Genomic DNA, 25,935 nt, shown 5'->3' with positions numbered 1-25,935 from the left:
GTGCGTGGAGCCCGAGACTGGATATCTGCAGCCTGTGAGAGATAAGGCTGCTTATACTGTGGGTTAAATTCTACTTCAAATAAATACATTATTATTATTATTATTATTATTATTATTATTATGGCATTATTTTTCTGAAATATTCCTGTTGATTGTTGACTGATTTAAACACACGTTAACGCGTGCTGTTAACATTATTTTCCCCACACTTAAATCTTTGGCTTGTTAACGTCCAGCGGCTGCAGATTTATGAGGCCGAGCGGTTCTCTGATTTATGTTTTCGACGAACCCCCCACCCCCCTCCTGTTTTCTTTTTTTAAACTGAACTGCTGCTCTCATGGTTTCTTCCTTTTTCTCTAAATGGAGAAAATAAACCGATTTTGTCCTCAAGCGATTATTATGTGTAAACCTCTAATACAGAATCAACTCCGCGGCGTTTTGTAGGTTAGCTGAGGGCGGACTGGGGCAGTAAGCGCCAATTTTATGGATATGGAATATATTTCTAACATGCAGATGTTATTTCGTTTGTTCATTTTGTGTATTCAAAATGCTTTTTTTTTTCTCTCTCCCTGGTGTATCGAATATTCACGAGAATGCTTGAAAAGCAGCCTGCATGCATTTTAAAAGTGGATGCAATAAAAAAAGAAATATCTAAAAAAAGAAAAATATATATTAATTTATGAATTAGTATAAGGGGTATATATATATATATATATATATATATATATATAGAGATGAGATTTATTTTGCGTGGGGAACGACACAGTATGGCTGAAAAAGCCAGCAGTGAGTGGGAAGATGCCCCCTGTGTGAAGACTTGTCTGCCGTGCTTGCTTGCTTTCATGCCTCTCTCAGACGCGTGGGTCTGCACCGACCTTGTCTTTGACCACATGCAATAAAAGGATGTTTCAATCACGGTGGATACAAACAGATATGTGCATTTTTCTGTGTATCAGCCTCATTTGTTTGGAATTTCAGCCATTGCGAACAGTGAAGCGCCGCGGGAGAGGCCATAGAGATAATGCTGAATGTTCTTCTGTTCAACCAGAACTTAGAAGAAGATTTCACCTTATTTTAAAGGAGTTAATGATCGGTTAAATAAGCAGCAAACAATACATTTGGGATAAAGACTCTCTCTCTCCCCCTCTCCTTCACTTGTTTGCATCCTTTAAATGCGCGGGGCAGTATATTTTAAAGAAGAGCGCAGTTAAATTCACCAGAAGTGATAGTAATACAAATCTAAGGAAAATGCAATCATTCTTTAAATAGCCTCTGCAGCCCTGCGCATTCTAACAAGTCTTTTCCCACTCAGTGATTCCGCTCCAGTTCAACAAAACGCTACAATCAAACAATGAAGAAGAAAAATCTAATACATCAATGTACACAAAAACAAATTGCGCGTCTTATTGTGGCCCAGTAACATTTTCACTTGCCTCCTTTCTTCTGCTGACGTCACAATGGGCTGATAACGCCTTGCATAAGGTTTCGGTGTAAACATTAATTTCGGCCTCAGATGTCACGGTTACTGATTCTTTGACGACACACTGCAGTAACACGTTAACGTCACCCAGCTGCGTTTTTCACGTGTAACAACCAGACTTCTTCACATCTGGGTTATAAATAATAATGCAGCGGCAGCAGCAGCAGCAGAGACAGAATTGTATTTAGTGAAGCGTGAATAGAGAGAGCTGTGAATGCAGCGAGGCCTCACAGGAGTTGATATTCCCCTCCTGCAGCTTGGATAGCAGCAGTAGCTATAATGGATGTCAGACAGGGAGTGATATCGTTTCTCAACACCGTTTCAAATATTTGAACTATTTCAGCTGGGTTTGATGTGGAACTATCTTGCCAGACAAAACACACTTAACAGTGGACACATGCCTGGGATAAGATAAGATAAACTGCTTCTGCTGCCGTGTCCTCTTCACTGTGAGACTTTGAATGCAGCAATGTCAGGAACTTGTGATTTGACTCATTTTTAAGTGTGCTTCGCTCTAAACTTTTCCCTTCAGTGCAGGGCCATTCCCACAACCTACCTTCAGTGTGTGTCCGCAGCGGGCGGCCTGACCGGCGTTTGGTAATATGTTTCCAACGCTTCCCTGTCACCTAAATCAGATATGAGGTCGAGATACCCAGCGAAATATATAAATATAAACGAAAAAGGGAGGAAAGAAATCATGTCACTCCCCCTTCTCTCTCTCTCTCTCCGTCTCTTTCTCTGTCCACAGAAATGAGGCGGGATATTGTTTTTGACACGGCAGCGGACAGAAGCAATACACATTTTGAAAAGCGCTGCCTCTTGCTGCTACTGCCATTATTATGTGATGGGAAGCCGCGGAGCCGCTCTAATTTGGTTACACTAAGGTTTACACTGGTCGTGATGGCCGAATAGGGAGAGAGACAGGGAGGGAGGAGAGAGGATGCGGAAGAGCCCAGCCTTGGAAATGTAATTGTAAAGTGATTCCTGGTGCACATCTATCCATCCACCCAGAATGAGGAGCATGCATTTCTTCAAAACTCTACACGTGTTGTTATTATTATTGTTATTATTATCTGAGCTGATGTTGTATGGAGCCTATGCAATAAAATGATTTGACGCTGTGTCCTCTGCATATATTACCAGCTGGCCTCACACAAAAACAACAGCACACAGGCGTCATGAGTTATGAGGTTAGCCGATGAAATTACGTTTACTCCATACACCCCCCCCCCCCATCCTACTTGCTACTGGCGATGGAAAAGGCTAAAAATGGCACCACAACCAATTCACAATGTCTCATTGAGTATCTGCGTTTGATTTTCCGTGGCCGAAGAATGTAAATACAAAATGCAGCAGAATTTGATATGAGATATATGAATATAAACATGGAGGAGGAAAAAAAAAAGAGTTCAAAAATCCTCCCATCTCTGCATCTTATTTTCCTCGCCACATTTAAAGAAAAGAAGAAGGTCTGATTCACGTTGAAGGATTTGAGCAAAAGCAGAGACACTGAGTGCTGACATGAATAATGGCGCCCAGCTCCATTCCAGAAAGCATCCAAAGAAAACACGCCAGAGAGAAATGCATAAAGAAAGAAAAAAAAACTTTAAAAAAATGAAGCCAGAGTTGGTGTACAGTCTGGTTTTATCCACAAAGTTAACTGGATACCACACAAACAACTCGGGTCTCCTCTAAATAAACTCAGCAGCAGCACACAAATCATAATCGTGTTTTTTTTTTAACTAAAGTATAAGACATAAGCTGGTAGTTTTGATGAAACAAATAAAGCCAGTATGAATTCCTTTCTGAGTTTCTGTGCAAAAAAGTATTTTAATGATCGCATTTCAGTTAAAACCTGGGTCCTGGGCTAATTGTGCTTGTTGAAGTCATAGACTCGAACCGGCACCATTTAGCTCTTAGGTTCCCTTGGCAGAGCGACTTGGATTCACTCACACCTCCTGGCTAGATAGATGAGATTTTCCTGACCGGCAGGTCCTCTTTATGAGATTTCATGGCGGCCGAGGCGTACCCGGTGTGCCAAATTTAAACAAATCTCCCGTTAATTGGTCGCCGCAGTAATTCAAGACCCGGAGCTACAGCCAGCTACTGTCATACTGAGCAAGAAAAAAAGAAAACACCCAGAGTTATAATCAAGTGAAAAAAAAACGGGCAAATGAGTGTGTGAGGGCATGGAGGAGAAGACAGGCAGATACAGAGAAGGAGGAGAGCAAGGCAATGAAAACAGAGCCGGAACAGAAAGAGGAGGAGAACCCGAAAGAAGAGCCTGTGGTGAGATCTCTTCCTCCTCTCCTTCTTCTTCCTAGTTCCGGTGCATCATCGGTCCATCGACCGTCATTTTTCCCCACCGTCTTCCCACAGCGGAGGAAAACATGATTTATCGCGGGCACCACCATAAACAACAGCACTCCCTCACAAACACACAATGGCAGCCCCGGCCGCACGCTGACACCCTGCCTCACTATAAATCAAGAGAAGTAGCTAGCTGGGTAAAAAAAAAAAGAAGAGAGAGAGAGGGGAAGAGAGAGGGAGGGAGAGGGATAGACAGAGAGCTACGCGGATAGAGAGAGATGTAGAGGCAGACAGGAGGTGATGGGAGAAAGATGGAGAAGAATATCCAAGTGCTTCTTAAACTATAAACAGCCACCGGCTAACATTGCATCGCTCCGGCTCTCTCTCTCCCCCCTCTCCCCCTCTCTCTCACTCTCTCTCTCTGGTTTGCAGGGTGCTCGGTTGCACCGCTTCAACCTATAAACAATGGCTGATGATGATGGGTGGGGGGTCATGTGTAAACAACAATACAGCAACATGCACGATGAGAAAACACGGCGAAAGATGGGTATTTTTTGGGGCATATTTACCACGATGTTAAAATAGCCTATGATTCAGTGAGTGGGATGCGGGCGAAGGCGGCGCAGCGGCGAAGATGAGGAAGAAGATGTGTGGTTTCCCCCCATGCAGTCCCCTTCCTTCCGCAATACTCACGGTGTCCACAACGACCCGCAAGACGCACACCCGTCCAAATTTGTTTTATTGCAGCCTCCTTCTCTCTTTTCTCTTCCCCTCTCTCTCTCTGTTGGCGTTTCTCAGTGTCTCCTCTTCTCCCCCTCTCTCCCTCTCTCTCTTTTTTCTCTCTCTCTCTCTCCCCCTCTCTCCGCTGCTATAGGGGGGCTTGTATTTTTTTTTTTCTGAAAGGACAGTTGAATTTTCCACGTCAGACACACACACACATACACACATACACACACTGGAGGAGCACCGTGCCTTACCCGTTATATTCCTGACGAATACATATCTATTCTTTAACCTCTGCATTAATTATTTAATGAATCACGTGACGTGTTGGTCGGGGCGGGGGGTGCGGGGGTGCGGGTGGGGTGGGGGGGTATCTGTGCGTCTCTCACTTCGTGGGACGAAGTCGGACCCGTGAATGCAGCGTGATGCGGGACTCTGAGTTAAAACTGAACATAAAAACAGTAAAGAGAGAACTTGTGCTCACCTGTCAGCCTCCTCAGTGGGAGGCGATGCGCCCTGTGTGTTAATGTGTGTGCTGTAAACTGTAAGGTAAAGCAGCGGTATGTCTATAACAGACACACACACACAGAGAGAGAGAGCGATAAAAGATGATTGTCACCAACTATGTTCTTTTTAAAAAATGACTGCACGCCTCAGACTGTTTCTTCGTTATTCCTCACTGTCATCTCTTCCTCGGTTCGCCGTTACTCGGCAGAACAAGGGGAATTCCTTACATTGTCCTGTCTTATATTTCAAAGGATCTGTTTCCAGCAATAGGAAATATTCGATGATGACGGCGCATCGCAGCAGAGTTTATTTCTCCTTTTCGGAGTCATGTTCGCGAGTCCCGGAGCTAAACTAAATATTTAACAGCCGCACAGACTCAAGCCAACTGTGTCAGTGGAGATGAATCACGCCAAATTGTTTGATAATTATAATTCATGTTCCGCATCGACATAAAACCAAGACCAGGCCAGGCTTTTTCCCTCCACATCTGTGTGATAACATGAATCAGAATCTAATATTTTATTTGGACTAAACTGTCCAAACGTGCTCCTTCTTTTATCCCATGAACAAGTTTTTCTTGTGGGATGGCTACCGCGCAAACTGTAATTCATTTAGGAGAAGGATCCATTTATTTAGAAGGAGAGTAACGGACAGAGTGGTAGCACCAGAGGAGATAGCTGCAACAAAAAGAGATGGAGACAAACAGAGATGGAGAGTGTAACACAGATAGAAAGATATTAAGGAGGCAACAAAGAAGAAGAAGAGGAGAGAGAGAGCGAGTGAGTGAGAGACAGACGAAGAAACAACGGAGAGACAAAAACCCCCGTCGCGAGGCCGTGCAGGGCAGCAACAATAGACCGTCGGAATCCTTTTAGCGCTCTGTCTCCCGGTTCCACAGCTCGAGCCGCCTCTAGCAGAACAATGGAGCTCGAGACTCCAAGAAAATAAAGTGCTGAAGCTGGGAGGCTGTGTCAGGGCTAACCTAGCTGCTGGGTAGCTAACAAGAAACACTTCAAGGTCAAACAATGGGCCGCAGCAGCCTCAAGACACGCTGCTTCTCCTCACAGGAACACAGGCTTTCAAAAGAAAAACCTCCGTGTTAGGCTCCTCAACCACAGCACCTGCCTCCAGGTGGAAGAAAACACAAAAGCTCCATCAGAGGTATCCATTAGAACGACGCTCATATTGTTTTAGATTTTCCTCAGCCAATTTGGAACAACTGAGAGGCCAGGAAAGCAGTTTAATATCAAATGTACGCTGGGATTGGTTATTTCTAAAAACAAATATAATCTCCAACACGGCAAAGTGCAAAATAATTATCATGAGGGAAACACATGTCGTTTTAAACGTATGATCAGTGGAACCATTCTGGTTTATTTATGACTTGTTTTTGATGCACTAAAAACGCGCACACACACTGTTTTAAACTTGCCGCGGCGGTTCCCTGAGATTTTACCCACAACAAGATTGAAATCAAACATTTGCGGTGGTGATGATGGCGTCTGTAATGACGGCCATAAATTATAGCAATCACAGTGTGAAACAACAGCTAAGATAAGTCGCAGCAGAAACCTGGGCCGGCATGACAACAGCAATACGAGTCAGCTCTGTAAACTTGGCACACACACACACACACACACACACACGCACATTCATTCAATAGTCTCAACATCCGAACTATGACAGGCGGGGGTTGTAGAACCAACCAGAAAGAAATACATCCAACTACAGTGGTGTTCCGCTGCAGCTAACCATGATAATAATAATGCCATGACTGGTAGTAGACTACCGCCTGAGCTCCATCTGAGAACAAGGGGAAGGAAGAAATGTCTGAGAGGCTGGCCGCTTTATTTCATGAAAAATAAAAATCCATATATTCAGATATTTTTTTTTTTTTGAAGTATCTGTAACCTACAGTCAGTTCATTTGTGATACCGTGGCTTTCGTGTTACTAAAAGATCATTTGAACATTTATTTGGGGGGTGTAAATAATACTAAAATGATGCTGGAGTTCTTTGCGGTCTTGGGGGTCTCTTGGTCCGTGATGGATTAAGACAGGTAAATTCTTCCTCCTCGTTAATGATTAACTAGGCTTTGAATAAGAAAGAGAAACTGAAAATGTCTCTTTGTTAAGATGTAGAATGGCCGTAAAATTAAAGTGTCTAAGGCGTGATTAAGTGCTTACATTTGAAATCGCTAGAGAAAATTATCTTATTATTATTATTGTTGTTATTATTATGATCATTATTATTATTATTATCCAGGCTACAGACCGATCTGAGAAAAAGAGAGACAGTGTGAGAGAGAGAGATTGATTTACCAAGCCCCCACATCTCGCCTTTTACTGCGGCTCGTAAATCTGTTTAAGACGGCAGCGCGCGCACAGCTGTTTTTTTTTCTTTTCTTTTTTTTTTTTTATTATAAATATATCCCTCTCTTGCGCGAGACATGAGGTCTTCCCCCCGTCATGGAGATGCAGCATAGACATCCCAGGCCTCTCACGAGTAGATGTTAAGGACCAATCAAAATCAATAACCAATAACATTTGCGTAATCAAACATGTTTTTTATGCGTCTGTAAACATGTACGCGCTTTTTTACTGTTTTATCATTATCGTGAAAAAAAATCCGTAACTGCTATTCCAGTCACATTTGAAACCCGCCGGGTCTGTACTTTAAATAGGAAATCCAGGACATTTTAATGGGCTGTTGTGCTTGTTTTGTTGTCAGACCATGTCAGGACATTGATCCTGTCATGTCTGACTTCTGAGCAGTGTTAAAACTGTCTCACCATTGTTAACCGTATAAAGGCTGGAGAGAGCCTGCTGAGTTACAGTATACACCAATTACACTTTATATGGTTCACATTTTTACATTTACGCTCTGTGAACTGAGCGGTTCACTGTGGTTCAAAGCCCAGATTTACATCCACCAATATAACAATACACAGCCCGCCACAGTGGATGTGTTCTAACACATTTTGGCTAAATGCGTCTGTATTCGGATTCTATTTGGTTTAATACTAATGGATATACGCTCCTGGGCTGCTGGTGATAAAAACTGTGCAATTAACTGACTTTAAAGCTTTAATGGCTGCATGTTAAAATTAATACTTTTCAACAAATTCTACATTTGCAACCACATTTAACAGAATCGGTGAGGTCTATAAAGAATGATGAATAGCTTATATAAGAGTGAGCATAACTAATACACAGCAAATGTTTATACTATCTGTAGCACATCTTGGTTTGATTCATTGAAAGCTGATCAAGCTGATGGGATAAAAGTTGAGGTCCAAATTCATCGTTTCATTGTGAGTGTGGTGTGTTTGGCCTCTGATGTTTCTCTTGTTCCTCTGTTTTCTATAGCTCAAATATAAATGACATGGCTGCAGCAAAATCACTGTTGTCTGAACAAATGTGACAGGCTAAATTTGCCAAATCCGAATTCTGGTGTTTGTGTCTCAGATTTTCTGTTGACCGGATGTTAGAATATAGCAGCCAGCGAGTCTGACTCATTAAGAAGTAAAAGGCAGCGAGGGGCAGAGAGGTTCTTTCATACTGTCGTATCAACACGCTTATACAGACATGATGCCCCGCCGAGTTTGTCACTCACATCTTGGGGATACTGGCGCTACTTCTCTGCTCTGACAAACAACGGACCAGCACATTGTAGTACTGCTTGTCTCCATCTCCCCACTATGTGAAGCATCACCGCTACTAACGCTGATAAACAGCAGTCTCATCCTGTAATAAAGAATACGAACAAAAGGCTTACAGTTATGAGTCCCTGATCATGAACATGTATTTATCATGACTGAATCCGTTAGAAACATTAAACTGCTTTAATGCGTATCGGGTTGCGAAGTGATTCTATACAGATTTGACTTTTGAACAAAAAGAAGGAAACAAATTATTGTATTTTATTTTCAAACTAGCAGTTACAACTGTTGAAAGTCGTTCATGGTTTGCGCTCGTGGATGAGCAGCGCTGACCAGTGCTGGATCTTAGGAGGTCTTCGTTGCTCGAGGACACTGATTTGATCATATCTAAACTAGCTATTAATGAGTTAATTGTTCGAAATAACGAGGCTTAAAATTACCAATTGACTAAAGTTACACTACAAAGCACAGCCATGCCCAGTGTTGTACTACAAAGGCCTGGCTTATAAAAAGAAATTGTGTATGCGCATTATTTGGTTCTGTCTACTTTTAAACGGCTCACACGCTCCCTCTCTCTCTCTCTCTCACACACACACATAAGCACACACAGACGTTGCAGTAGTAAAAGCCTGGCAGCCATATATCTCTAGTGACGACCTCCTCCTGCAGCCCGCGCGCCTGCACCGTGACCTCCTTGGCTCCTCGCGCTCTCCAAAATAATAAATTTCTCGGGCAAAGCGGCTGCAACAAGCGCGAGGGAAGAAAAAGAAAAAAACACGCGGGCGATTTGTCTGGCAATTAGCAAACCACCGCGAGACTCCCAGGCCAGAGAGAGAGAGAGAGAGAGAGAGAAGCTGGTGTAACTGTGTTTTTATAGTCAGGTGTGTGTGAGTGTATGCCAGCCTATGGTGATCAATGAACCAGTGTACATGTGTACACACACTTGATGCCTGTACTTTACAGTGCATGTCAATGTGTATGCCCACCCGCCTGTGTGTGTGTGTGTGTGTGTGTTGTGATCCCTGAAAGCCTGCAGCTTCCTGTGTAAAGCTGCTGTTGAAACATCAGCTCCATCAGCTGCTTCAAACCCTCCAAACATCTCAGTGACAGCAAACTGTAAAGCAGAAACAGCTTATCTGAAGACTACAGGTCAGAGTGAGTAGAGCTGTTCACATCTGCCCACTGGCCAGACCCCTGCTGTATCATGCTTTTACTTCACAGTTATTTAACTGCTAATCCCACTGAGATTACAAAAACAAATCTCCTTTTAGATGAAGAAAAACATCGGGACAAGTCATAAAGTCGCAGAAAAAACAACACGTATTAACAGAGAAGGGCAGAAACCGACTTAAACTCACTAACAGTAATGTCTGCTTTCACTAACTAAGAGCTCAGTGGGCTTTTATGCAGCAGCAGAGCAGCAGGAGTTTTAATTTAACAAGCATGTTTTAATGAACCTGCATGAGCTCGGGGCAGAAATTAGATTTACTCCATTCAAGGCTTCAGGCTGAGAAACTTAACAAACTACTGCACTGCGTTTCTATATAGATCAAATAGCAGTAAAACTATAGAATGAATATGTTATAGGTTAACCTTTCACTTCTCTGGGATGCACCTATCAGCCACAACAGTAAAACCAGTAACTGCTTCCAATGTTGTGGCTGATCTGTGTATATTTCTAATATTATGTCACTTGTCATTGTGTTTACAGTCAATATACTGAATAGATTTCCTGCCACGTAGTTGTCTTGTTTTTGTTTTACTTTGAAAATGGCTCCGGCTTATTCTTATTGCTGCACTGCAAAATATTTCAAAGCATCACACACATGACATTTTACTGCATATAAGAGAAATATTCATTTAAAGCTGTCTGCACAAACAATCAGTGCCACGTTCAGCTCACCATCATACCTGTGTGCATGTTGGACCCCATACACCAAGACACAAACAACAGGCTCATCATCACTTGCACTTCATTTCTATCGGTAAAAAACTTCACATAACCACATATACCATAGCCCTGATTCAATCAAAGTGTTTTCACAGTCAAGTGTGTTATTACATTATTACAGTTACATTACAGATGTGAGTGTGTTAGGTTTTGTGAGCCATCCTAAAAACCATCATGACAGTGTGTTGGGTTATCAAGAGTTTTGGAGTAAAACTTGCTCTTTCTCTGCAGTCTAATATCTGTTTTTGTTCAGTTCAGTACTTTAATGTTCCAGGTTAAAACACACAGAGTATAACACAAATTAAAAAAAAAAAAACAACCCATAACCACATTAAACTAATGATCTCGCAAAAAAGTAGATCCACAAGTAACTGGATCTTATTTTTGTTTTTTTTCTTATTTTCTATTCTCGACTATCTCTGATGAATAGCTGTTAAATCTACAGTCAGGAGGAAGCTGACTCTGTAGTTTCTCATTTCAGCAACTCCTCCAACTTAAACGACCACATAAGTCGTTTGCTCATACTCTCGGTCATTTTCTGAAATAGCGCCCCTATGGCGTCAGACGTAGTTAAACACGTGATTAACCGTGTCATCACGGTTTTGGTTCTCTTTAGGCACAAACCCCACTTGATTAGATTTAGGAAAATATCGTGGTTTGGGTTAAAGTAGGTACTTTCTTAAGGTTCCAGGACCTTCATGGTTACAGTGATAAACATGCAATTAAGGCTGTGGGATAGCCATGGTTAAAACAAAAAAGGATGATTATTGTTTTCAAATGAGACAAAAAGCAGTGTTCTGTGTGCAGGTCCTGTGTTTTGTGGCTCCATCCTCCCATCCCCACCTCCTCCGTCTAACACAAATTTTGTGAAATCGCCTGACTGTCATAGAAATAACTAACATGTAATCTTAACATCCAGTTGAGAGCGGAGCTGTGTTGGGGGTATCCTTTAAAACAACACTGGCATGACTATAGGCCATAGATTGTTTAAACTTAAAGTTTTAACATGAAACAAGCTAATTACTCTGCACTGGGACCCCTCAAAATTGCTATACCATATATGTGATGCAGCACGTCCCTCTACCTTACAGGTGAGCTCTTCCTCTGGCAAATAACACAAAAGTGTAGAGGCACTGGCAGATCTCAAACCCAAGCTTTCTCAAGGTGCAAGATGGAAAACTACAGTATGTTATGATACACAGAGATCATAGTTTAAGATGGTCAGATAAACAAAACGTGACTGGTGTGATTCCAAGCATAGCCAGGAGTCCTACTGAACAGACCTTAAAGCAGCATTAAACCACATCCTGTTTGGACTTGTTGAGAGCAGTGAGCATGATCTGAAAAATATATATAGCACAGGTAGATTGCCACAATTAGAGCATAATGCATATAGTGCAAATTTGAATGACTTATGGTAGTTGTTAAAATAATTTCAATCCCTTTTAATACACAATTTCCTCATTATCAGTCTGCTGACTGACATGAAAACACAAGTTGTATGGATCTGAACAGAGCTTCACTGCTCAACCAGAAAATGTAAATGAGGAACTCATCAGTGAGTCTCGCAAGGCGCAAGAGATTGCATCATTTATACTTCTAATGTTTGATCAAATTTAAAATAGAAAATGAAGGGGCATACAATAGGCTGTGTGAGAGGCGTTGAGGGCACAGGAGTAGTGACCAACAGCATTTTTCCCATATGCCACCGTTCCTTTGATTAATCAGTACTCCACAGCACACACACACACACACACACCACCCCTCCCAGCTGTAGGTCAGATTACCAGGTTGGAAAATGACCAACAGCCACCAGCCCAACATTAGTAGATAGTGGTGGCTGCAGCTCAAAGAATTTCACACTTTAACGTTGCATTTTCTTTTAATTATAAGTCACTAATGAATCATATTGTCAAATGAGTGAATTTTACCAAACATACACTGGTGTAAAATTCTTCTCCTGAGTAGAGTGAGGCGTCACAGCTGGAACAGGCCTGGAAGTTAAAAAGCCTGCACAGCAGCTTTTTAGCAAGGCAATCAGGCAGTGCAGGCTGTGTTTATAATAAGGTCCTGGTCTGTCCAAATACTGTCCAGTATCAGGCTGCTCTCTGTTTCAGCATAGCACGCCTGTCTGACCCTCTCAAACCAAATCATAGTTAGAACGTCTCACAAAACCGTGCAGCACTGATTGCTGCACTGCAATTTTTTTTTTTTACCCTTCTGTGCTTTTTTAATATTATATCTTTATCTTTTCTTTGCTGCTGTAACATTTAAATTTCCCATTTATTTATTTATAAAATAAAGTCTATCTTATCTTATCTTATTGGTGGGCTCAATGATTTAGATTGAGACAGAGGATCAAATTTGAAAAACTCTCTTCTCAAATATCACAACTTAACATCTACAAAAGTCTCATAGTCTTATTGGCAAATTGTAATTATGTTTCCAATCATTTTCTACACTCCAGCCAGTCTCATCATCATAACGCCATTTAAGTAACAGTGAGCAGTGGCCTGTAGCTGACCCCTGCCCAGGTGGTTGTCTTGTCTGTCTGTCTATCTGGGTGTGGGAGAGGAGATATCGCCGCCGTACCCCGGGTTTACAGTGCCCTGAACTCGGATTGTTATGACTAAGTGGCCCGGGGGCTCTGGAGGTCTGGGAATGTCCGAGGGAGCGGAGGGTCCAACAGTCTTGCGAGGTCAAGGGGGACCAGGAGTGGTGGGGGTAGGAACGGTGTGTGTGTGTGTGTGCGTGTGTGTGGTGGGGGAGGGGGGTGTCAGCCTCTGGCTTCAGAGCCAGTGGACCTCATCGGTCAGAAAATCCTGTCCCCTGGTTGAACTCTCTGTGGCCGCAGCTTGGCCATTCCGCTGCTCCTGCATGAGCATTGATTTTCCCTCCTCCACCTCCCCTTCTCTGCCTTTCTTTCGATACCTGCCGTTTATATTTCTACCATTTGTTTCCCTTACTTCTCCACGCATCGCATCACGTCATGGCCTGCGTCCTCACGAGAGGCCGGAGCCACTGCCCTTTTATTTTTAATTCAGGGCAAATTGATTTCTGAAGGGGTCAAACAGGAGTGAGTGCGCTTCCTGAGGCCGCTACTGCTCGGCTCAGCAGATACCGAAGGCCTGAGCGCGCACGGCGACCTGCGATCGTTCGCAGTTCATTTGGAAAGCTTTGCAGATCGTTTGTTTTCGAGCTAAATTGTTTTGGAGCACAACCGAGAGAGTATCCATTAACCAGCGCTCCCCCTGTTCTATTAATTTTTCTTTTTCACCGCCCCACCCCCCCTCCCCCCAGTCGAGCTCCGTATTATTCATATTCCCACCACAGTCTCTGTAGCTTGTTTGCACCTGGCCGACAAAAAACACACACACACGGAACCGTATCTCATTAAAAGCTATAGGCCTAAACCACTTTATGACCAGAAACACAGCCAAGACAAAATGCATAATAAGCTCCGGGTGAACCAGGAATTATTCACGTGGGCCATTCTGTCATATATTACCAATGCACCTCTGAAATTTCCTGGAGTAATATGAGCCTGTACAGGCGACTGCATTAAATTGGTAGCCCAACTGCATCATACAGAAATTAATTTAAAAAAAATACACCTTTAACCTTCATCGTGAAATATCACAAAAATGAACTGTCTCATCACAACTACTTCTACAAAACCTTTGCGTAAAAGACGCACAGCACAGCACAATTCACGCATAACAACAGATGCAGGCCTCATGAGTGACAGACGCAAAAGTGACACCACCGCAGCAAAGGGGGACGGAAACAGTTGCACAAACTCAGGAGAAAACAGCACAACAAAAGCCAGTCATCTGTAGCTGTATACACTGCATGAAAACACACACGCAAACACACTCTCACACACCTTACAACACAAACAGCCCCTGCGCTAAAATGAAAGCCCTCGCGGCCATAAATGCCCCCTTCGCCTGACCTCGCCAAATGCGCACAGGGGCAATAAAACCATAAAAAACAGGCTTGGTGGCGTTTGCCTCTCCTGCGCTGAGGAGCAGGAGAAGCAAAAGACAGAAAAGGGGAGAGAAAATGAAAATCTCAGGCCTCTTACCTTAGACGCCAGTACTTTGAGCGACCTCTGGGCCATCTTCTTTTGCGCCGTGAGAGCTCTCTGACTGGTCTGTTGGACTTTCTTTGGAGGGATTTTCTTCTTTCCAATGAAAGAGAAAGAAGTTTTTTTCTTATGGTAGGATACTTGTGGGGTGTAAAAAATAGCTTGCTGATGTGTGGGAAGGGGAGGTGTATGTGGCCTATGAGTGTTTATGTGTGTGTAAGGAGGATGTGTGTGTGCGCGCGCATGTGTGTGTGTATGTGTTTGTGCGTGCGTGTGAGTGAGGGAGGAAGGGGGGGGGGGGGTGTCTTCCAAGACGTCTTCTTTCTCTTCTCCTCTGTCTGTCTCTCTGTTCCTTGCCCTCTGTATCTCCTGGCAGAAGGGGTCTTGTGTGTGGCTGTCGGATGACAATAGAGAAGGAGAAGAAGACAGAGAAGAAGTGTTAAAAGAAGAACATGTGATTAATGATTTTTTCTTGTATAATTCTCGCATTTTTCTTCAGGTGCCCTCCCCTCTGCCCTGTCCAGAAAATAATGGCTGTGAACTTTTTCAGAGGGGTGGGGGTAAAGAGTGGGGGTGTGGGCATTCTCACAAAAATCTGCTCCCATTCACAGAAACAGCAGAAGGCCTCGGCTGATAAAGGTGGCTTAAAAAAGAATTAGGATTCCTCGGTGGATTTTATTGTACGGTGTCACCCCGCACGCAAATTCATTTATTTCAACTCGGACTGCAAGTGCCCACGGGCTTCAGGGGTTATTGTGGAGGCACATATGTGAGTGCATGTGTGCGAATACTGGGGAGGGGATGTCTGTTTAGATGCTCCAATATAGGACATTTGGTGTGTAGCGAAAATTACAGCATTCTGACACAAATATTATCTTATGTGAGGAGAGGTGCACCGCCTGCGGGTCTGTGTGTGTGGTGGAGCCCGTATTAAGCCTTATTGCGTTCACAATATAAGAAGAAAATATATATATATGTGTGTGACTCATTTTCAGCAGCTGAAGGTTCATGTGAGAGAGCGTTAAACCTGCGTGAAAACGCGCCGCAAGCAGAGTGGTTAACGGTAATAATAATAATAATAATAATAATAATAATAATAATAATAATAATAATAGGTTAAACTGTGAAATGTATGGAAATGCATGTTTACAAGCTTTAATGTCAGTCACCATACGTTAGGCTTTCCGCCTTTTGGCGTAGTGTATGTGTGTGTCTGAGGGATACAGTTTGATAGGAGGGCGGTTTTTGCTGAAGGAGCCTCTCATAAATAGGAAGAAAACAGATAAATGGGCAGAGGGAGTCTCTGTGGCAAGAAGCCCAGGGAGAAATCAACCAACAAGTAATAGGGAATCTTCTCTGGGCCGAGAAATACGAACGGACCAATTTGGGGGGCACAGTTTTTTTTGTTTAAAGTTCATCGAGAGGAATGCTATTTTCTCGTTCTCCCCCCTCTTGCTCTATATTTTTCGATACCTGCTCTAAGAAAAGAAAATGAAAATTAATACGGGAGCCGCGCCTTACAAAAGAAGCCATTCGTCTTGTTGATTATCTATTTGGTTGTCAGGGTTTGAGCTATGGCGCCGGCCCGCTCCCTTTTTGTAATATATAAAAAAAATAAAACACACATGCGCGCACTGCACCGGCCTAGAAAACAACGATAGGGAGAAAAAACCGAGCAGAAATTACACTCATTAAAGCATTAAAAGACCACGAACCGAGATGCTATTTAATTCTTAACTTCAGAACCAGATGAGGAAAGGGGGTGGGGTGGTGGTGGCTGGGGGTCCCATACTCTTTGTCGGGCCGGTGAATGCGAGTGTGAGCAGCCGTTAAATTAACGGGAGAACGGGAGTGAAACGGAGGGACGTTCTGTGATTTAAAACGAGATTACAGGACGTAATGTACCAAGATCACTCAAGGCCGGGACAGATTAATCATCGAAGGCTCCTGATTTCTCCAGTCAGGTCGCTTTGCATTTGTAGGCAAAACCAACACTGAAATTAAATGAAATTATTTATTGTGTGTGCGCGTGCGAAGAGTTACTTTAAATCCATCTTGCAACAGAGGACAGAGGAGGAGGCGGCAGGAAGGAGACCTGCTGTGTACGGCAAACAGAAATAAGTCTGTTATAAAATACTACATTTTAGAAAAAGAATCAGATCTCTAATGGAACAGAAGACAGTTCGAACCCTGAAACCTTACACTGAAAAAAATCATTATTCTGAGAGGAGAAATTAGAGAAGAGGACAGAACATGATACATTTTCAGGCATTTATTTAAATTTCGATGGACTATTTACAAATAATAAGAAGGTAGACACTGAGTAGGTATAAGCAGGGAAAGGAGCCACTTACATATCAGGGACGGTAACATGTTCAACAATAACATTTTCAGTTATAATACACAGGCTATCATATCATCATCATCATCATCATCACCATCATCAGTAACGACAGAAACTGATCTTTGGAATGTACAAAAAAAATAACATCAATTGAAAAACACTTGCAGAATAGTAAAGTGGAGCGAGGAGGAAAAAACAGAGAGAAAAGGAGATGCAAAGAGAAAAAAGGAAGTGCGCGCGCATTTAATGTGCGGAGGAAAGAGAGAAAATGAATCAACACCATTCAGACATGCGATAAAAGGCTCCTTATTTTTCTGAATGTCTCTGGCTGCAACAATTACTTAGAATTAAATAACTTTTGATTCACATACAAGAAATGAAGAGCGCCTTTTGTATTGCAGATAATAATAATTATTATAATAACTCGTCACACAATTTAAAAAATATAAAAGCTCGAAAAGCTGTCACTTCATTCAGCGAGTAAGAGAAAATAAGGTTACAAAAAAAATAATATATCTATATATATATATATATATAAGTAGAGCTGAGGTAATAGGTAGTACATTGTATAGTGCTGCTTTTTATAATGTGTTCTTGAGCTACTTGTACCAGGATTTTGGTTTGAATATTAGTCTCCTTTGTTATAGGCAGCTTTATAAACCCTGTTTGGTACGTAGTGGAAAATGCTTTAATTAGACTTTTTTTTTTCCTCACTTGAATCACCCTGTCAGTCTGTTTCCTTGTATACAACATCACAAAATGAACAATCAACGGACCACATAAACGCTCCTCATCTTCACCAATGACAGCACATATCATTTTACAATCAACACTGAATTCAAAAATAACTAGAATTAAAATTTAAAAAGCTATAATTCGTCATTAAACAAAACAGAAATATGACCAGTAATTATTATAACGACGAGACACGAGAAACTGCCTGGTGTCATTTTGGATCATACCGGAGGTTACAGCCTGTTCGATGTTAGAGTATTAAGGTCGGCCATGTGTTTGTGTGTGTGTGTGTGTGTGGATGTAGGTGTGTGTGTGTAGTGGGGTGTAAGAATACTTCTCTTGACGAAACCAGAGTTCCATTTATTACACGTGCGTGTGTGAGTGTCTGAGTGGGGTGGTGGGGGGGGGTGAGGGGGTAGTGGTTTGGGGAGGGGTACGGGGGTGGGGGGTGTAGGGGCGAGGGGTAATGGGCAGAGCCGCGGTTCACCCCTTTGCTTTGTACCCGCAGAGTAAACATGACAAATGAGGCCCGAGTTTGGCATGATTAAAGATGAAAACGAGGATCCATCTTCACCAAAAAAAAAAAAAAGTCTCGGATAGAAAAAAGAAGGAAAGGAACCACACACACTCGCGCACATTCTGTTCAACCTACCGTCTTATGCTCCCTCATAGAGAGGGAGTGAGAGAGGGGTATAAAAAGACAGAAACATAAACGCCGAGAAAGAGAGTCAGAGAGAGAATGGCGGGGGTAAAAGCAAAGAAGCGACCGCATCGTTTTTTCTTTTCTGTCAGTCTCCTTCTTCGCCTGTTTTTTATGAATGGGGAATCTTCCCATCCACCCCTCCCACGTCATATCATAGTGTGTACCATCAGCACAGATCAGGGCCATACAGGCGGCGTAGACATCCCTCCCTCCACAGTAAAAGCGTTATTCCGGTCCAAAGTGCAGGTTCCGGTGGTTACAAGCGTGGCTGCCGGTTTGGCGTTCAGTTTGGGAATCGTGTGGGAAAACGGACACGTCAGACAAAGAGCCAAAGTACCGGGCTATAGGTGCCCGCTAGAACGGCTCTGTGAACCGGTTAGGGCCTGGGAGTTTGTGTTGCTGTTTGTTCCGGAGCGGACCTTGGTGTTGGGCAACTTATGGTCCTTCTTCCATTTCATCCTCCGGTTCTGGAACCAGATCTTGATCTGTCGCTCTGACAGGCACAGTGTGTGCGCTATCTCCACCCTGCGCCTGCGCGTCAGGTACCGGTTGTAGTGGAACTCCTTCTCGAGCTCCAGGACTTGCTGGCGCGTGTAGGCCGTCCGCGACCGCTTCGGTTCACCTCCTGTGTAGTTTGAACTCACTGTGGGAGGAAATGGGAATAAATGATCATCACAACATCAACCACTCAAGAAAAAAATACAACAGCCACGATACAATCACCTCCAGACCATTACTACTACTATTAATAATAATACGTGGTTAAACAATGAAATGTATGAAAATGCACGTTTGCACAAATGAATAAGATATAAAATATATTCATCATAATCATCAAGTAGCTAAATACACTGGCTGCCCTGTTCATTATAGAGGACGTAACACTGAGAAAACAGCACATCAAAGCACAGGGAGGAAAAAGTGTCAGTGCATTGTGAACATGCAACGAGGAGAAATAAAGACATGGCCACCGTGAATGGTCCCACTGTGACAGAATACAACTTACAACTGTAAGCCTGTTTCATCCTAACAACAAACCCTTTGTGTGTGTGTTCAAGCACAGCAGTTACAGCTTGAACACGGTCATTTTACACACACACACACACACAGACATGTGTTGTCAGGTGTCATTTTAGGCCCGGCGGTCGTGTGAATCGCTGGTGTCCAAATGTTGTGATTTGGGGAGCAAATCGAGACCACGGCTTCATCAAAAAAACTGGAAAAACTGTGCTGTTCTGAAGCGTTTGCGCGCAAACAACAAGGACTACCGGAAAATATGAGGACGTGAAAGCAGCACGAGTAGCGACGGGTCGAGTTCAGAGCCGACTGTTTTCTTGCAGCGGTTTTATGCACAGATTCCACGGGCTGAGTGCATCTATCTGTCTTGTATAAACTGGCTGAGAATAAAGGTGGTGTTGGGGGGCGAGGGGTAGGGGTGGGGGTGGGGGGGTGTTGGGGATGCAGCACCTACACAGTCATGATTCAACACATCCCCGAAACAGGACAGTAGTAACCAAATATGCTGCAACAGAACCCAGTGTGTCCAGAGACATGACAGCCTCGGTAACACTGCAAAGAGAAAAGCACATTAAATCGTTTCCTTACGGAGCGAACAGGCCGGTGCACTGGATACATTACGGTGACTCTGCAAAAGAGGAATTTTGACGCCGCTCGAACTGCGCTCCGATTATCCCGATACACAATAGGCAGCAAGTCTATTATAACATTACAGAGGAGCCGTAATAGACTGCAGCTATTCAGTGTTACAGTGGTGTTTTACGGCCGGCTCCATAAACATGAATATTTCAGCTGCCATAAAACTTTCCCTCCCCTGGAACAACGAGTGGGGAAGGAAGGCTCGACAGAGTAAAGTACACCGTTTATACAACCCGACCACTTAAAATCAAATTACCAAAGCATAAAATCTAACTTATGGGCTCGGTCTGAGTTGTCATAAGGCGAGGTATTAGAGCAGACGAGCCTGAGATCGGACTTCAAAAGGTACCTCAGCGCAGAGGTGTAATAAAAATTTATGGAGGGTGTAATTATATTGGCCCTGCAAACAGACGATCGTAAATCTTGACCCAAGGGCTACTCTTCTACTTCTAACAGAAAACAGGGAGGGGAAGCCATAGATTTTGACGGTGGACACCTAGCTGACTGCATGGGTTTCAACCGCAGGCACAAAGGCGCAGCGAGAGGGAGAGAGAAGTTTGCATGCAACACTTACCGATGTTTACATGGACTTTCTTCATCCACGGGTACACAACGGGGTCCTTACGAGTGCTCGCGGGGGAAGAAGTGCTTTGGCTGTGGGGTGTTTGGCCGCAAGACGGAGGCGGAGGCGGGCTGGGTGTCACCGAGTCGCAACGGTGACTCTGCTCCGGGACGGGGGTGGTCTGCAGCCCTGCCGGGGGGAGGACGTGACCCCGAGGGGACATCACCACCGAGGCGGGCTGCCCTGTGCGCTGGCACGGCGTGAATGGCGGCTCGGCTCGCTGCTGCTGCTGCTGGTGGTTCTGATGGTGTGGGTGGTGTTGATGGTGGTGGTAGAGGGAGTCCGGCTGAAAGGCAGCAGGCTCCTGCCTCTGAGAGCTGTAATAGTCCGGAGAGTGGCTGGGCAGATAGTCGCTCTGTGAGTATTCCTCGCACGGTGGGAACTTCGGGTCCACATAGTTGGAGTTGATCAAATAGGAGCTCATGGCCATTAATTTCAGTCTTTTTGTGGAATTGCACCTACTCGGAAAATATATAACTAAAATTTATATCTCATCCCTTTACTCTTCGGTTATTCCTGTTCCGTTGAACCCTCCTACTTTTCTGTCAAGTGAACAAAGTTAAGAAGCCACGTGACGGCAGCCGACCAATGGCAAGCCTCCAGGACAAACCCCGGATAAGGAAATGGGATTAAGCATACACAGAGCCCCCCGCACGCGCATTATCATATGGCCTCAGTTTGTGGGTATTCAGTGTTACAATAACCCCCCCCTCGCCTCTCTCCATATGCACCGTTCTCTCTATATAGCCTATCTCTCCACCACATGTCGGCACGCATGCCGTCCTAAGCAGGCAGAGAATCACAACAATAACAAAGCGCGTCCGACACGCAGAAAACAGGCTGCATTCCGCTCCAGCTGTGGCCGCGCATGGACGTACACGAGCAACAGAGCAGTCTACAGTACAGATCGGAGTCCTGCCTGATTGGAAACGAACTCTCTCCTCCTATTGGCGTCTGTCTGCAGCTTCTAACAGAAAAAAAGTAGCAGCAAAAAAGATAAAAAAGTAACGTCAGATTAAAAGTGCTGGAGGGGTGTGTGTGGTTTAAAGTGGCGCCTGCACCACCTCCTGTGTATATATTGGGTGTGTGTAGGGACATGCTTGCCAAAGTTTTTTTTTTCTCTCTCCTTTTTAAATCGCTAATAACGGGGAGTGGGAGAGTGGTCTGAGCTGCTGCTGCGCCGCCACCCAGCAGCAGCAGCAGCGTGTCAGAGATAAATCTGGCTTGTTTAGGATCGATAGAAAATTCATCAACTAATTCAGGTTACACGGCCTCCTAAATCACAGGCAGAGCTTTGCATTAAGAATGAGCCCAGCACCGTTTCCCTCCTTTTAAAACCCGCGTTACTCCAACAGGTATATTTAACTCCTCGTGCATTGTAATTCAGCCCTCAGCCAGGCTCGCCTTCTACCTTGCATGAATAAATAGGATTTATTTCCCTGCACATTCCGATATTAACATCACTAGCATAGTAAGTCCACGCGCCCCCATCCAGGATGTGCGGCCGCATTTTGTCCTTGAGTTGTGCGTTACTGAACAGAGACACACCGCTCTTTGTTTTTCTGTCTACAGAGAATTCATCTGAGCAACAGTGACCCGCACAGCTGTGTTTTTACTAACACACCAGCCATGTAACACACAGTCTCACTCTCTGCTTGTCACTTTCTCATTGTTACACAACAGACACAAAACACCAGAAAACAACAGCTTACAGACGCACAGACACTGGGCAGCACGCTGCTTTTTAATATTCATTAGCTACTCTGTTCCCAACATCCTAATAAGCTTTATGGTAAACTCTCCTTAATAGCACTAAATCAACAGCATCAAGACACAAAAACAAGAAATAAAAACACACTGCAAAACACGCAACGCTCAAAATGTAGTGTTATCACTGGACCTGAGACAAGCAGGCAAGATGATGGAGATATCCAAGTCCTTTGTTTCGAGAAAATTGACCGTCTCTAAATCGACCCCACCTCCCACCCCTCCAACCCCCTCATCATTTTCAGCAAGCCGACCGCATCATTTTTCAACAAGACTAAAAAAAAAAAAACTCCAGTTCAACCTGAAGTCTGCATTTGGCTTTTAAAAGTATGAGGCGGGTTGTTGATCGACAGAACTTTGGAGGAGAGCAGACACGATAGATGGACAATAGAAAACAATTTAAAATGCAAAATCACCTGAAATTAATATATTGAAATAAACCCAGATATTTACAATGCTCATCGCGGAAAGGACAAATCTCCCTCTTTCTTATTTTACACTAATCTGAAAACGAATTCAAATGTAAACCAACGGCTGAATGAATGAATAACCCATTAACCCAGATACAGGCCTGTGCCGGATCCATCGCCGCCGTCGTGTATAAATCCACTATATACTCCCCTAGAAGCGAATTTGTGATTGTTATAATGATTTTTACACAAATCCGGATCTACAGGGTAGATATAGAAGACAGTGGCTCTCAGGAGGAACAAGTTTACACCGTCGACAGACTTGTATTGCTTTCATAAACTCCCTGTCACAGCCACAGCGGAATATTTTCATCTCTGATCCCTGACCTCCTTCAGTGCTGGTGGGGATCTGGGAAATTAAGTTATAATGCTCTAACACTTCCTGTAAGTCAAGGTCGACGATTAAATGACTAATTCGAAAATAACAGGACAGAGAAATAAAAAGAAAAATAAAAGAAATATGTTCGTTTCATTTAAAGAAAAAGAAAATGGTGTAAATGTAGAGGAGAGATGGGATGACAAATGGGCTGCATCGAAGCTGCATTACAGGCCCTTTGAAATTATTTTTCCATATCCAGGTTTAAATGCGACACAGCGAAATAAATGTCGACAAGGCCTTTTCAGAATAAAGGCCATTCATATATATCAGATAATATTATTACATTCTGTGTAATGTAAAATACGGTTATTATTATCATTGGATTGTTTTTAATGGGAACATCCGGCCTCTGTCACAGACAACGATTCTGCATCCCCGTTTTATCAATTTGAACATTTCCCCGCTCAGTTTAGTTTCTCACTACTGCGTTTGAAAACGAACGTTCTATTCAGAATCAATCAGGATTTTTTAGGCATACCCACATTACAGTAGTAATTATGAAAATAAATAAATAAATAAAATTAAATAAAATTAAGAAAGGTTTTAAAAATCTTGGCAGATCTCGCCGTTGACCGTTTTACCAGAATGAACACAATTTACTGAAAGGAAAGACAGATCGCTTGGCACGGGGAAACACTGTCCTATCAGAAATAGTTCTGAATGATGTGACTGAAGAATGGATGGGCCAATGGATAAATGAATCCATGTTTCATCAGTAGGCTGCACTTTTTAACTGAATTTAAAAAAGTCATCTTACCCCCACAGCAGTGCCTTTCATTTTAATGCATTTAGCCTTAAACTAGTTTATATGACAGATACACAATATATTAGAATGGTGCATTTTGAAGAGCTGTATGTTTTCACGTACACATGGTGTAATTTCTATCTGCTCTTGTGCTGCTCCCACATTGATTTTGTGACACTGACACTGCTGCAGGCAATATTGCTGTTCTCCGTTTCCTCCAAAAGTTGCTCATACATCACCAGACCGGACCACAAACGCAGAGAGCATGGAGCCTCAGGAGGGAGAGTCACTGTCACCCTGCTTCTAACCTGCTCCCGCTCGGCTTCTGTGTCTTTTTTGTTGTGTTTAGTTCAAATACAACCCAGCATGGCCTCTCTTCTATTCTATTCTATTCTATTCTGTGCAGGTGTGGGCATACTTCTGTCACCTTGACCTCCCGCTTTGCCGCGGGTCATCTCAGGTATCTATCAAGGTGTGTTGGGTCTGACTGCAACACTTCCCGTCCCTCTGTCAAGTTTGTCAGTAGCAGCCATTCAGTTTAATGGGAGCCCTGTGTTTCCGGCTACAGGTAGTGCTAATCAAAGCTTCAGACACATTCGGAGACATTTAGAAGATAGGAGGAAAAAAATGCCTTTTTTTTTTTTTTTAACTAAATAGATATATGTAAACCAGACATAATGTAACATAATAGGAACAAAATAAGACAGAAACTCTCGCCACACTAAAAGCACCTGGTCGCAATTTTGTTAAATACACTGACGCATTTTTAAAATGTCCATTGAAATAAAGAAAAAAGAAAGAGAGAGAGAAAACGTTTAGTTTACTTAAATATCTGAAACCCTAACCTGTCACCACTGCATATGGCGGCCCACCTGAAAAACCAGACCGTCCTGTTTTTAAACCACACATGCATGATGAGCAAACTGCAGTCAGCTGCTCGAGAGATAAAAAGAAAAATAGGGTTTCTCTCGGCGGTAACATTTAGACGTAATATCACCGAACAAACACCGAGGCAGAGGAAGGATGACATATAGAAAAGGTCAGCGGAACTGGATCCAAACATGTGACTTTTATTGCGGGTCAATTCCGTTTACAGCTCAAACACCAACGAGCTCAAACGGAGGTGGAAATGTTTTTGTTGGGGTGGGGTGGAGGGATAAAGAGCAATAAAAATGTGCAGGGAGCGGAAGACAGTAAGGGTGAATAAATAACTTTAAACTCTCCCTCTCAATTTAGCAGCTTTGTAACCGTTTGTTACAGCAGCGGCCCACAAACTCAGTTGTTTTTGGCAAAGCTGCTGAAAAATGCTGCTCTCTGCTTCTGCTTCCACTGCGAGTTGGGATTAAACTCATGTCTAAAACGGATTCATTTTAACGAGCATTAAGGTAAGAGTTCACCTTTGTACAGCCTGGGGTCGCTTCATAATGAGGGGATAAATAGCGAGAGTTGATACTGAGGACTGACAGGCTGTAGCAGGCCACTCACTCTGCAAATAGCTTATGCTATTCAAACATTAGTCAGCTCTGTATAAAAGAATAGCTACATAAAGTTAGATTTGTGTGTTCACATATCCTTTTTAAATTCAACCCGAAACATTATATAAAAAGGCCAGGGTTTTTTTTTCAATCGCAGGCCTTAACTGGTAAAAAAAAAAAAAAAAAAAAGGCAGAATCAGAAAATGAAAATGAGCATATTGAAGGGTTAAACGGCCTCATTATCTTCAGCGACCGGACTTGTCAACGTTCTGAAATATTACCGCGGTGTAAAAGCTATACGAACAACGACGGAGAAGA

General features: G+C 43.2%; 2 protein-coding genes across 6 annotated transcripts in view; both read right to left on the bottom strand.

Moving 5' to 3' along the window:
• Positions 1-25,935, bottom strand: part of hoxb3a (homeobox B3a) — a 91,622-nt gene that overhangs the window by 29,747 nt on the left and 35,940 nt on the right. For all 5 annotated transcript variants that reach the window (XM_018698427.2, XM_018698425.2, XM_051073803.1 and 2 more), the window contains exon 2: positions 14,719-15,115. The gene's annotated coding sequence lies outside the window, so the exon portion shown is untranslated. The remainder of the gene's footprint in view (positions 1-14,718; positions 15,116-25,935) is intronic.
• On the bottom strand, positions 16,979-21,619 carry hoxb4a (homeobox B4a). The gene is made up of 2 exons (XM_018698434.2): positions 20,734-21,619; positions 16,979-19,146 (listed from the first exon to the last, which is right to left on the bottom strand). The coding sequence occupies exons 1-2, from the start codon at positions 21,209-21,211 to the stop codon at positions 18,845-18,847; spliced, it is 780 nt and encodes a 259-aa protein (XP_018553950.1). The 5' UTR covers positions 21,212-21,619; the 3' UTR covers positions 16,979-18,844.

This window comes from Lates calcarifer, linkage group LG11 (assembly GCF_001640805.2).
Source record: "Lates calcarifer isolate ASB-BC8 linkage group LG11, TLL_Latcal_v3, whole genome shotgun sequence".
Classification (NCBI taxonomy): domain Eukaryota; kingdom Metazoa; phylum Chordata; class Actinopteri; family Centropomidae; genus Lates; species Lates calcarifer.
The sequence above is the reverse complement of the archived record's forward strand: the minus strand, read 5'-3'. Positions and strand labels throughout refer to the sequence as shown.